General features: G+C 43.7%; 1 protein-coding gene across 2 annotated transcripts in view; it reads right to left on the bottom strand.

The window, feature by feature from the left end:
* MMS19 (MMS19 homolog, cytosolic iron-sulfur assembly component) overlaps positions 1-12,381 on the bottom strand; it is a 1,998,114-nt gene extending 1,985,733 nt beyond the window's left edge. For both annotated transcript variants that reach the window (XM_069611573.1, XM_069611574.1), the window contains exon 1: positions 12,267-12,381. In XM_069611573.1, coding sequence (XP_069467674.1) covers positions 12,267-12,345 — 79 coding nt within the window. In that variant the 5' untranslated portion in view covers positions 12,346-12,381. The remainder of the gene's footprint in view (positions 1-12,266) is intronic.
* Positions 12,382-13,628: the final 1,247 nt, after the last annotated feature.

Raw genomic sequence — 13,628 nt, 5'->3', positions numbered from 1 at the left:
TATACAAGTGGGTTGTCCTGACCGTTATGTTTACCCGGTCTACTTTTTAATTGCTGTAAACCTGTTCTGTCATAAAAGACACATTTTGGATTTCTTCAGTATGTGGTAGTACTTAAACTAATCAATTGACGGTACAGACAAAAATAGAAACTGGGTACAGCTTTTATTTGATTAGCTGTGCATGCATTTTGTAGTTATGCATTTAAAATATTTTTTAGGTCTTTTTTTAAACAAGAAAATACAGAAGTTCAGTTTACAGAAGTTCAGTTTACCAGGGTACAGTTGGTTTCATTAAACATTTACACACCTTTATGGCAACTGAAAAGGTATAGGTACAATGACATTATCCTAATATGGAAAGGTGATGAAAACAGCCTTGTCGATTTCTTCAACTGCTCAACACCAAGACTCAAGAAATAAAATTTACCATGCACTGCAGCAACACAACAATCAACTTCCTGGACCTTTCTATATCAGTCAATAATGGAACCTTGATGTGTAATCTCTTTACCAAAGAGACGGATAGAAACACTTTGCTTCATTACAATAGTCACCACCCGAAAAGTCTGCATGACAATCTTCCTTACGGCCAATTTCTGAGATTAAGACGTAACTGCACTGAACTAGATCATTACAACACATGCCAAAGTCCTCCAAAACAAATTACAAGAAAGAGGTTACCCGAAAAAGCTTATAAAAAAAACACAACAAAAAGAGCCAAATACATGCCTAGAGAGAGCCTACTAACACCCAAAATGGCCAGTCCCAACAGTGACGATACCTTTACCTTTGCGTCTACCTTTGGGCCAGACGCCACCCAACTCAAAGGAATCCTTAAAGAAATTCTGGCCGCTGGTTCAACCTAGCCTTCCAGAAGAAAAAGTGCCTAGAACGGCCCTGAAAAGATCCAAAAACCTTAAGGACATTCTAACACATGCTAGACTTAATAACAAGACGCCAAGGTCAACTATCTGGAATATGCGAGAGATAAGAGGCCACCACCCATGCGGCACATGCACAGTATGCCGCTTTACTAAGAAAATGAATTCATTCAAGATTGGTGAAAAAGATTGGCAACTTAGGCAATTCACGAACTGCAAAACGGCGAATGTAATTTACATAATAGAGTGTCCCTGTGGGCTTCAATATGTAGGAACAACTACTCGCCAAATTCACAAAAGAATAGGAGAACATCGATCATGGATCAGATGCAAGTCCTTAACATCCCCACTGGTCCAACATTATATAGAACACCACCACGGACCAGATGACATCTTTTGGTGGGATACAGACAAAGTCCCCAACACCAGTGGAGCAAGCAACTCGCTGAATCATAAAGAGGCCTGGGGGATTTTCAAACTTAAAAGCATCACCAACGGGCTCAATGAGGCTGAACCCACCAGCTTCCGCGGCTAATCTACCACCAGTACCACCTTGACCACCTCTACCAAGCTCCCTCACCAGGCGATTACCCGAACTACTTTGGGCCCCTCCCTGACCAATACAGCCCAGTCATCAGTATCCCCTTGGTATCGCATTAATGGGAACCCTGCATCTACATAACCATTAGCCTCGCACCTTGTACTAGACCCCAGTGGTGCACATGCAGCCCGCCTGGCCGAGTTATCTGCTAGCCATCAGGCAGTGCTATGTGCCTTTCATCTTGTGAATCCTCCCCTTGAGTGCATTCTTAGCCTGGATTAATTCATCCACTGAACTAGGCTAGCACTGCGTAAATATATCCTATCTTTGTGTCTCTCTCATATATATATTTTTTATTTTTATTTTTTTTTAGATTCAAAAATCCACGTAGGTTCAATGTTTTAATTGACTGTTTTGAGCCAACGCTCATGCTCACCCGTAGTTTACTTTATCCATCCAACAGCTATGTTGAGTATTTTGACATTGCGAGCCCCCTCTCCACACGGCTTGGTTGCTCTCAGGCTGGTGGACAGGCTTGCCTCACCATCACGAACACATTCGTATACTAGCACACACTCGCGTTCCCTTGACTACGGGACGCTAAATCGGCATTATCAAGGCCCAATACCCCCCTTGCGTTCTTACGCACTTAGTATTCGCCAGTCTCTGCTCCCTTCCCACATGCGCCCTACATGCAGATGTTTCCAGCCCTCGACTGCACATGCGCATCGGGACCTCGAGCAACACTGGTTTCCCGAAACATGCGCATTATGCACAGAACAGTAGAGCTTTATTATAACTAGAGACAGCTCCCCTGCCTCAGTACATTACGGCCTCGAGCGACCCAGACCCACGGCAGACAGCAGGTATTTCCCTTGAAATCCACCTGTAACCGACACCCCTTACCGGCCAGTCACTGCAACTTGTAGACTAACTGCTACTTTGTGCTCTCTCTCCCTCTTTTTTATGTCTCCCCGTATTAGGCCAAAAACGCCACTTTCTGGGACACTTAGCCCTTATCTACCGGATGCATCCCCCAGCTTTATTTCTGGCGGGATCTCTACTATTACCAGCAAAAAGCAACAACGCCTTGCAAGGTGAGCCCCCCCTCCCTGTGTGAGAGTGGTGCTGCAGGTCCCTTTCACCTTTCCCCTACGAATGTTACTCCTTGAGATACACAGTACACTTACTGGATCTTATTTATCCCACAGCAGCCTGCAGCTGCACTGAACCAACTTGTTGAACAATTACGAACTACTCACCCAAATCTTGATATTAGTGGACCACCCTCTGCAGGATCCACTCCAGCGATACTACCCTCCAGGTTAGTTTCGTGCATTCCTAAGAATATTTTTTAACTTTACTAGTGGTGTCCCATAACCATGGAAATCTTTTTAACTGTCATGATCAGAAGCCTCCAACCATTGCAGGCACTAATAGAGTCCCCTCCACTCTCCTTTTTAGGGAGACCTATTACAGGCCCTAGATGAAGGCACCTTGCCGAAACGTCTGAGGACCAGTACCCCGGCTTGCACCACCTGGCCCTTTCAACTTCCTGATGTATATCCAGACATCGACCATGTGTTAGGTCACCCTCTAGCCTGGCTAAATACAACCCATTGTATTAACTATTTACTATGTTTTTTCACTTGGTTGTACTATGCATTGCAGCCATCACTTGTCACTATAGGTGGTGGTTACGCACTAAATCCTATAAGCACATATCTGCTTTTATGATGTATAAACAAAATTGAACTACCTTTTCAGTTGCCATAAAGGTGTGTAAATGTTTAATGAAAACAACTGTACTTGTAAACTGAACTTCTGTATTTTCTTGTTAAAAAACTACCTCAAAAAATATTTTAAATGCATAACTACAAAATGCATGCACAACTAATCAAATAAAAGCTGTACCCAGTTTCTATTTTTGTCTGTACCATCAATTGATTAGTTTAAGTACTACCATATACTGAAGAAATCCAAAATGTGTGTTTTATGACAGAACAGGTTTACAGCAATTAGAAAGTAGACCGGGTAAACATAAAGGTCAAGACAACCCCCTTGTGTATTATGTTCTAATAGCCCATAGTCCTGACACTTTTAGGGCCCTCCCTCCAGTCACCACCAAGATATACAAGTGGAACAAACTATGAGAGGTCTTCTGGTGCCCAATGTGGGGATGGGGCACTGCGGTTCTCTGGCGGGTGGTACCGCTTCCCCAGTTCTGACATAACATGTTGATGGGGTGGCTCCTGCTCAAGTTTTGGATGGAGCAGCATCAGTGTCTTCTGGGCCAGGTGTGGGGTCCAGTCAGGGGGATACAGGGGTTGCGCCATGTCCAAGCAGTAAAATCATAGGTTGGATACCTATTGAGAATGGCATAAAGGGGAACCACCTTAAAAGGGTCGGGTTACTGGCTTTTTTAAAGGCAATTCCGCTTCTCAGATCAATAACTACTGATGATATAGATGCCAATGGCAGAGTAGCTAATGGCAAAATGTTTAGCTTCTTTCATTCAGATATGGTTGCTTCCATGGTTTGGGACCAACAGTGTAAAATCCATGGGATTTGACCTGGTGGAATTGTACGATTCTGCAGAAGCAAAAATATTTCTTTCCTTTGTACAACCTGTGGCGTCTACCCCTGAAACAGGTGTGGGGACTACCCCTGTGCCAATGGGTGACTCTGGAGATGTTATATCTCTCATTTGTAACCTCTTGGGTAATGGCCAGGACTGGTCATGGATACAACCTGCCCTTAGATCTTTACAGAGTCTACAGCTAAGTATGATACATGCATGACAGGATAACCATTGATGTTATATCTTGGAATACTTGTGGTTACTCTAATTTGTATAAATTATTCCATAATTCGACCTGTACTAGTATTCCTAGAATATATTTACTGAGGGACACTATGTTGATGGCTAATCCTTCTTTAGCTGGGTATAATACTGTTTCCTGTTCTGCGGTTGGGTGGGGGGGGGGTGAGGAGCTTCCAAGAGGAGGGGATAGGAGAGATTTGGTTTAACTGGATTCAGAGGGACTGTGGTTTTCAAGTCATCTTTGGAGGGGATTTTAATTCCTTCTGTGTAGAAGGTGCCTGGTGGAACTCACAGGGGGCTCTTCCTTTGGCTCAGCACGTGAACCTTAGCCGAGGCATTGGGTGGGATCTTTTTCTTAAAGAGTGGGACTTGTCCTTACAGGATCACTCGCCCTCTTCTATTGCCACTAAACATACTTGGCATAGAGGAGCATCAACCTCTCGTATTGATTACTTCTATCTCTCAGATGGCATTAGGAAACAGTGTGGTTATCTTAGTCATCTTAATTTGGCTTTGGGTGACCATCTATCCATTCGTTTTACCTTGACTATTCCCATGTCTGCCCCTTGTATTAGGCAGGTTTGGAATACAATAACAGGGGTACGAGAGTTAAGTGGAATAAGAAAATTGTATTTAAAATTCAATCAACTCCTTTCTGTGTTGTTTAAAAAGTCTGGCGATGCTCTCTATGGCCGTGATATTGAGGCTGGTGATGGTACCTCTTCATATAGAACTCAAACGTTCTATTATTTTGAGGCATAAGAATTATGTCAAATCCCTTAAAATGGACGCTTATTCTCTTTGCCATCAAAATATGTTGGAGCTTCTGTGTAAGGGTAAAGACGGCCATTTTTGGTCGACGGTTAACAGGCTTTTAAAGGGAGTACGGACTGCCCCATAGATTCTGCTTCTTGGGTATCCTTCTACACCAAGAAATATGCCTTACCCGAGGCCTTTGGAGCATTGCAGAACTTTGATTTGGGTTTACCTGTGAAGGGTATTTGTAATTGGAACAAGGAGGATATCGCTTGGGCGGTTGCCCAACTGAAGCCATCTAGGGCCCCCGGCCCTGACAGGATTGCCCCCTTTGTTTTTAAAGAGGACCCTGGAATTTGGGTTGAGCTGTTAAAACCTATGTTAGACCATATTTTTCTGTCTCAGACAGTGACCGTTTCCTGGTCTAAATCCATTATTGTACCCATTTTTAAAAGGGGCGATAAATTGGATTTGTCCAATTACTGACCTATAGCTCTAACGGATGCTACAAGTAAGGTTTTTTTCTATTCTGTTATTAAGGGACCTCAATCTTGTTATCAGGGAACATAACCTTCTAAGTAGGTCTCAGGTGGGGTTTCGTGTTGAGCTTGGTACTTCTCTAAATGCGGCTATTTCCCCCCCCCCCCCATCTTAGACATTATGTCCACCACTCGCATGTTGGGGACGTGTATTTGGCATCACTGGACATGTCTAGTGCATTTGATGGGGTGATTAGACCCAGGCTCTGGTGCAAAATGATTACTCTGGGCATTCCCCGTAAGATGGTCCAGTTGATTGCCTTATTGCACTCTAAAACGTCCATCTGCGTACGTTTATCTGACGATGGTGCGTCTGAGATAGCCACCTTTACAGGGGTTAAACAAGGATGCACTCTGGCCCCTACACTCTTCGTGTGATGCTGAGTGACTGTGGCAGGGCCCCTCCATTGCACCGGCGAGATTGGGGAGTGTAGGGCTGGAGTGGATGGCCTATGCGGATGATTTCATTCTGTTCGATAGAACTCAGCGAGGACTCAGGGTTAGGATGCAGCTTTTCTACGAATATGCAGTGGCAAACAATTTATTCCCTAATGCCACAAAATCTAAAGTCCTGGTTCTAACAAAAAGAAAAAAAAAGATATCCAATATGCGTGGACTATGGGAACGGACACTGTGGACGGGTCAAGACCATAGACCATAGTTTACTTGGGATATTATTTGGCTAACAGGGTCAGTATTGAAAATTGGAAATCTATCCTGTATGATAAAAGCCAAGAAACTTACTGCTCACATGAAATTTCTAAAGCAGAAAGTATGTAAATTTTCGTTAATTCCCCTGAGACTATACTATTTGACCAAATTTGAGGCCATCATCTTCTACGGACTTGACCTTTTCTCTCAAAACATGGGTGACCTTTTGATTATTATTCAAGCAGCATTATGGAAGAACGTATTTGGTCTCTCTATGGCTATTCCAAACACCATCATTAGACACGAGTTGTGTCTGGTGTCTTTAAAGGCTAGGTATGTGTGAAGACAGTTGTCTCTATTTAGAAGAATAATTGCTCTGCCCAAAAACTCCCTTTATGAGAATCTTAAGGTTGTCATGCTAGCAGGATCGGTACCATCTTTAAGAGATTTCAACGAACGGATGTGCTCTGTGTTGGTCTATATTTGTTCATCTGAAAAACTCTTGATTCTCAGACAGGGGCATGTTAAAAAGACCCTGTTCAGGTCCGACTGGGCTGAGACGGTTGACTGCATTGACTCATACAGGATTTGTGGAGTGTTATTCCTTAGTATGTATAAACCTATGTCTTCCTCTATATATTCAAAAAAGTTTCCGTGTCCTATTATACGCATGAACTTCATGCGTTTTAGGCTAACCCAACTACCTGTTTTTGATAAAATTGAAAGCTGGAACTTGAATATGCAGGAGGGGCCAAATGTACCGGAAAAGGAATGTAGGTTTTGTGGGGCAAGAAATACCCGCGAGACTTTGAAACACTTTGTAGTAGAGTGTACTTTTTTTGGTGCAGAACGACTTAGGTTTTTCAAGGATTACACAATTGATTGTTCAGAGGTATCTAGAAATTTGTTTTGGTGCCGTTGTATCTGGGGCTCTGCTATATCCTTGGTTTTATCTTTGAATAGTTTTCTTATATTTCTCATTTCTGAGTTGAATAAGAAGAATGTTGCTTTGGAAGGGAATCATGTTGTAAACTGACGTTTTTGTGCTGTATCTAAATCAGTGCTCCAGATAAGATTTTGAGGTGGGAGTATTTTACTCTCTATTTTTAAACTTTGAGAGTAAATGTGATTTTAAGAGAGTAAATATGACTTTTCTTCTTCGCAAGAGAGTAAAATGTATGCGACATCCAGCTGATGTGTGAAAAACTGTAGGGAACTCATTACTATGCGGCTGCTTTCTGCATTGTGACAGAATACACATTTCATTATTTCTGGCCATTTGATCTCTCCTGTATATATTTGAATGTTGAAATCACAAAACCTAGCCAATTATGTAGTAAAGCATACATGAATTTGTATCATGTGTTTTGAGTTTCGATAGCAGAATTGTCTTTTGATGTTTAATGAAAGTCCTAATTTCCTGGAGCTATTACCATCTAATGGTATGCCAATGTTATGATACAACAGTGCAGAGAGGCAAGGACTCCATGCTAAATTCTTTATCCAATCTAGTGGTCAAATGGTTATTTATATAGCTCTTTTGACAAAGCGATGTACATAGAACATATTTATCACAATTACCACCAAACCAAAGTCAGTACTCCTTTATCGACCTCGAAAGGAAGAAAGGCTGAGTTGGACTTGCCGGGATTCGAACCCGCAACCCACAGATCACGCAGGGATTGTAGCAACGAGTGCTCAACCGGCTGAGCTATCTTATTGGCTAACATCCTTCAGAGGTTGGTTAACTGAGTATCAACTGAGGTATAATGATCACAGTACGGCAAACCATTTATGAAGCGCTACATAAAGTTAAATACCTATTTGGATTACCACAGGGACAGGTTTTGCTGAGTTTCTATTTCAATTACCAATGTAACTTTCATTTGTTTGATTTTGAACAGCACGTGCACTTTCTTGAGAGTCAGGTTTGGATGTTTTATTTGTAGTCTTGAAGATTTGAGAGGTTAGAACACCTGTGATCAGTGTAATGACAACGACTCACCCTTGAGCAAAGACTCTGCTGCCATTGACCATTTATAGTAATGTACCCCATTGACTGCAAGGTTGATTGGATGTAAACTAGACTGTACAGAGTCATCATTCTACACACTGTTTTTATAATTAGACTGTAAATTAAATTAGAAGTGTAAAAATGATCTGCCTCTGTATGATAATGCACACAGCACCGGAACTCTGAAAAATACAATTGTGCAATACTGGTTTGCTTTCATTGGAAAAAAGCATAACTTGTTAAGAAAAAAAATATTCTCAATTGCAACTTAGTTTTCCATCTTATTAATTATACATTCCTAAAATTCTAGGAAAACATGCACAGTGCTTCTTAAGCTGAATGGAAAGAAACTATTCCTTTTATCAGTGTGCAGTTTATTTTTTTAAAGGCTTCAGAGAAATACATTCCGTTTCAGAGGTGGCTTGCAATTACATCCATGTAGATAAAAATCACAATAAGCCTTCTTGTTTCTGTCAAGTAACCTGACCTTTGCACTGCCCTCTGCTCTAAACTTGTGTATAAATGTACGCAGGAAAATAATAAAGCTGGCGTATTTACAAGATATTCATGCGTAAAAAGGCCTAGTACTCCCCTTATCTGGAGCCCTGAGCTAAATGTTTTTTTACTTCTTTTTCCTTCTGATTTTTATAATATGTAATTTGATTAATTGTTTTTATAGTTTGTTGTGGATGGTTTTTTGTAAACTGTAAATGCAGCAATAAAAAAAACAATGGTCAAAACTACTAGCTGCATAGTGAAGTAACTCATCAAACTGGCCCACATTGGCCAAAAAAAGTGGCCCATTTTGACTGGCTTACACTATCATTTTTGGTGCAGGTATAGGCCAGTCCGAGCCTGGCGACTCACCCATAATGGGTGAGGGGGCGGCCACCCAGTGGCCCCCTCACCCATTATGGAGGAGCCGGGGAGCCAGCCCCATGAAACACTGAGCACTCCCTCAGCTGCTTTTTCCAGCTGAGTGAGGGCACCTGGGCTGGCTGAACTGTCAAAGGGAAACATTGTTCCCCAGCCACACATGCTCACTGAGCAATGCAATGCTGGGGGCGTTTTGCTTCACCAGCCTTGCATAGCTCATTGGAAATGCTGGCTGGGGCACTGCATATCTGTATGTGCGAGGGGGGGCTCCGGCACCTCCTCGCACATACGGACAGAGCAACCTGGAGCAGGGCATTTCAGCACCCACACGCAGTCCCCTGCAGAAGGTACGTTTATGTTCATTTATTTTTTATTTAAATATGTGTATGGATGCGTGTATGCTTGTGTTATGAGTGAGTCTATGGTGATGGGTGCTCGTTCGCATGATAGCTGTGTGAATGTGTGTTTGTTTTGGTCAGTTGAGCTGATTTTGGCGAGTGGGGGGAGGAGGGTTGTGCTGCACAATCCCACTACCCATCTGCCAAAATCAGCTCTTCTTCTGAAGCGCTGTGGAGCCCAGGGGACAGGGATGGTATTTTTTTCTACTGGATATCTATCATATATGTTCAGTCAAAAATACAACGCTTTCCCCTTTGGCCCCCCAGCGCCAATTGAAAACTGCTTTTAAAAATTCACAGGCCGAAAAGCCCCCACGCACCCCTATTGATTGGTTCCGGCTACCACACTGCGCTCGGTCGCCATGGCATTTTTGCGTGAAATCTTTATGCTTCTCTATTTAAAAAAAATTCACCAGCTCCCACTGGCCCTCTGTGTTGGGAACGGGGTGGGTGGAGCCCAGGGATTGTGGTGGGAGCAGGATGGGCAGGAGCACTGGGATAGTGGTGGGAGCAGGATGGGGAGTGCCCAGGGTCTGTGATGGGGTGGGGAGAGCCCAGGGACTGGGTAGGAGTGGGATGAGGGAGCAGGTGGCAGAGCCCAGAGACTATACTGGGAGTAGGGTGCAGTGACGGCGCGCAATTGTTCATACAACATACTGTCCACTTGGCATTTTTGGGGGGGCCTCGGGCTGCCCAAATTTTCCTCAGGGGGGGCCCAGTCCAAAAAAGTTTGAAGACTACTGGCTTAAGGGGAGAGGGGAATGTTCCAGTGGCGAAAAAGTGATAACTGAAATCGTCCAAGGCTGCAGCGAGGGTGTCAATATGGTCCTTGATGGTTCTGGAGCAGGGGAGCACCTGTTTGGACAACACTTTCATAGATTAGACTCGTCTAGAAACCTTGGCAGGTGTTATCAGAGAGAAAGAAGGAAAAACCTTCTTTGTTTTTCCTCAATTGTCTGCTCTTTTATGCCTTAGGGTCCATAGTGCGCATTACAAATAATGTAATTGTAATGAGTAGGAGAGGTAGAGATGGCCAAAAGAGAGAGGAACAGGAGATAGAGGGCAGGATGTCCTGAGTTTTAGCCGAGAAGTTAGAGGCCAGAGCCATATAGAGGGCCTGGGAGGGAACAGGAGAGGTAGAGACCGCAACAGGATTGACCAGTTCCTTGCAGATTTTAAAGAGTTTGGCCGTGTTGTTAGTGGCTGCAGAGGCCCGGGCTTGAATGTGTGCTCTCTTCTTGATGAGCGTTATTGCTTCAACTGGCATTTTGGTGCAACCAGTCTAGGTATGTCTAAACGTGGCCTGGCATGTTTTACTGCAATGTTATTACGTGTCTACACTGGTCTACTTTGTGCAGCCAGTGGGACATTTTTTCAATGTACCATGGCATTTTTGATAGCAAAGCATCAATGTTCCTGTGCACTGCAAAACAATTGCAAAAACACTGGCTTTTTAGCCCATTTTTCTCAAAAACGTGTGGTATATTGCATTAAAACACATGTTTATCTTTCCCCTAGTACAGTGTGCACATACCACTTCAGCAGCACATTTGTGCTAGCGTGATAATCTAGGCCGGCCCAGAGTGTGGCACAACCTGCAATTTGTTGCGGGGGGGGGGGGAGGGGCTCAGCATGGCTCGCAGCCCCCCCCCCCCCACATTTTGTGTTACACCACTGCTTACAGCAGAAACCAAGGGGAAAGTAGATCCATATGCCACTACTCTACTTTGCAGATTGCCCCACTGCTTCCAAGGTTTCTTCTTTATTATGAACAGTATGGCGTTATGAAACAGCAAAATGTTTCCTTCCATTGACAATTGCACAGCTACATGATAGGGGCACAATTACCGTAATGAAATACGAAGAGTACCTGAAAGCCAGGACTAGCCGATTTCATAACTGAAATGACAGTCGGAAAACTCTGTATACACCCCTATGGTTTTCAAACCACATAAGTAATTATTTAACAGAAGCATGCAATTTACAGTTAAGCATATGTGAATAAAATGATTAAGCACACATATATTCTGAACACTAGTCAAGTCATCATTAAGTTAAAACAAAGTTAATGATCAGATATTTACTTTGCAATAGACACAGGTTGAGGGGCGTTAAAGTGCTAATGAAACATTCCAAGCGAGCTGTGACTTCACAGATAAACTGGGTATTGCCTTGTCCATTGTACACGTGTGCCTGCACCAACCTCTCAATAAAAGGAACGTTGAATTTCACAATAAAGTGAGGCGCCAAACCCAAGAGATCCCACCTTGGTCTGTCGCAGGGTACATTGCATCCAACACGCAAAGTCCTCCCACGTCACCCACAGCATCTCTCTCAACTCGCCCTCTTTTTGAGGATGTCACCTGCCCTGGGCTCATTTCACACTCGCTGCCAGCCCCATACCCTTCAAAGATTTAAGTGACCACACACTCCCAGAAAAACATTTAGCAGCTTCCAACCACTGCATTCATGTCCATGACTTCCATTGGATGTGCCCCCCACCCTATTTCAGCCAACTTGGAGGCTCAACAAGTTGAAAAACACATCAACCAGTGTGCGATACACATTCCAATCACCCATGGTCACAGAGCACTTTGCGTGCAATGTCAACTGCAATCTGCCATGGGCACACAGTACCTGCACTGGGACTGCATCATGGGACATTCAATACAAACACCACCATACCTGCCCATTACTACCCTGCTGTTTATTACCTGTAAACAGATTATATTTTTAACCCGCTCGCATGTCATTTCATTGCCCATTTGGTTTATGTGTCACAATACCTGCTGCCAACTCTGCAACTTGGCTGTCCTGTTGCCCAACCACAAAGTTCTCTACCAGACTGCAAACCTTGCTCTCCATCACTGTGCCTAAATGACATCAGAGAAACGGACCCTAGCATAACGCAGACTCCTCCTCATTACGACCGTTGCACGCTACGTTCAGAAAACGTACGTTCTACGCTAGCGTACCTTCTCCTGAGCCCCCGCCTGGCTTCCGCACCGCGTGACCACTACAGGAGCGGGAACTGGCCGAGGTAACAGAGCAGTCAAGTAAGTATAGTGTGTGAATGCTGACGGATTACTACGGGCATTCATTTGAGATTTAGAACGATGGGAATGCTAAGTTAGTTTTCAGGATACATTTTTGTAAAGTAGTTTACGAATTGGGACTTGTGGTGGTTTTGCGCAAAGTACGTGTTTTCTCGTGTACAGCAGAGTTCTCAAGTGCGCGAGAAAGCAGTCGGTGCATTTTTTTTATTCTTGGATTAGTTATTCTATATTGGAAAATAAAAAAAGACAAACAAAGTTCCAGGGTAAAAAAAAAAAAAGTTGGAGGATATGGGCAGCGGCAGCTCACATGGTTGGACTGGACCATAAAACTGTCTCGGGCACCAATGAAAAAGTCGCCCCCAGTTGCAAATGGATATTCATTCCTTTAGTCACAGACTGTTTAGTACCCAAGGGGGTGTTTTTGGTTAAAATGTAAGCAACTTGTGATATTTAAAGAATATTTATTCTGCAACAATGGTCAGTAACTTATCAAACTGGCCCACATTGGCCAAACAAGTGGCCCATTTTGACTGGCCTACACTAGTATTTTGTGTTTTTGGTACAGGCATTGCCATATTGACCTATAGGCCAGCTCGAGTCTGGCGGCTCATTCATAATGGGGAAGGGGGTGTCCACCCAGTGGCCCCCTCACCCATTATGGAGGAGCCAGCCCGGTGAAACACTCAGCACTCCCTCAGCTGCTTTTTCCAGGTGTGCTCCTGGGCTGGATGAACTGTCAAACGCTGCTTCCCTTTGACAGTTCAGTTCCCAAACCACACATGCTCATTGAGCCATGCAAGGCTGGGGGCGTTTTTCGTTCAACCAGCCTTGCATAGCTCATTGGAAACGCTGGCTGGGGCACTGCATGTCTGTATTTGCGAGGGGGGAGCTCCTGTGCCCCCTCGCGAATACGGACAGAGCAACCTCTGTCATTTCAGCACCCACGTGCAGGCCCCTGCAGATGGTATGTTTTTGTTCATTTATTTTCATTTAAATAGGTGTATGGATGCGTATATGCTCGTGTTATGAGTGAGTGTATGATGATGGGTGCTCGTATGAATCATAGTGACTTCTGTGTGAATGTGTGTTTGT

The sequence above is a fragment of the Ambystoma mexicanum genome, chromosome 8 (genome assembly GCF_040938575.1).
Source record: "Ambystoma mexicanum isolate Mex_15411 chromosome 8, UKY_AmexF1_1, whole genome shotgun sequence".
NCBI lineage: Eukaryota > Metazoa > Chordata > Amphibia > Caudata > Ambystomatidae > Ambystoma > Ambystoma mexicanum.
Note: the sequence above shows the minus strand (reverse complement) of the source record. Positions and strands in the feature narration are given on the sequence as shown.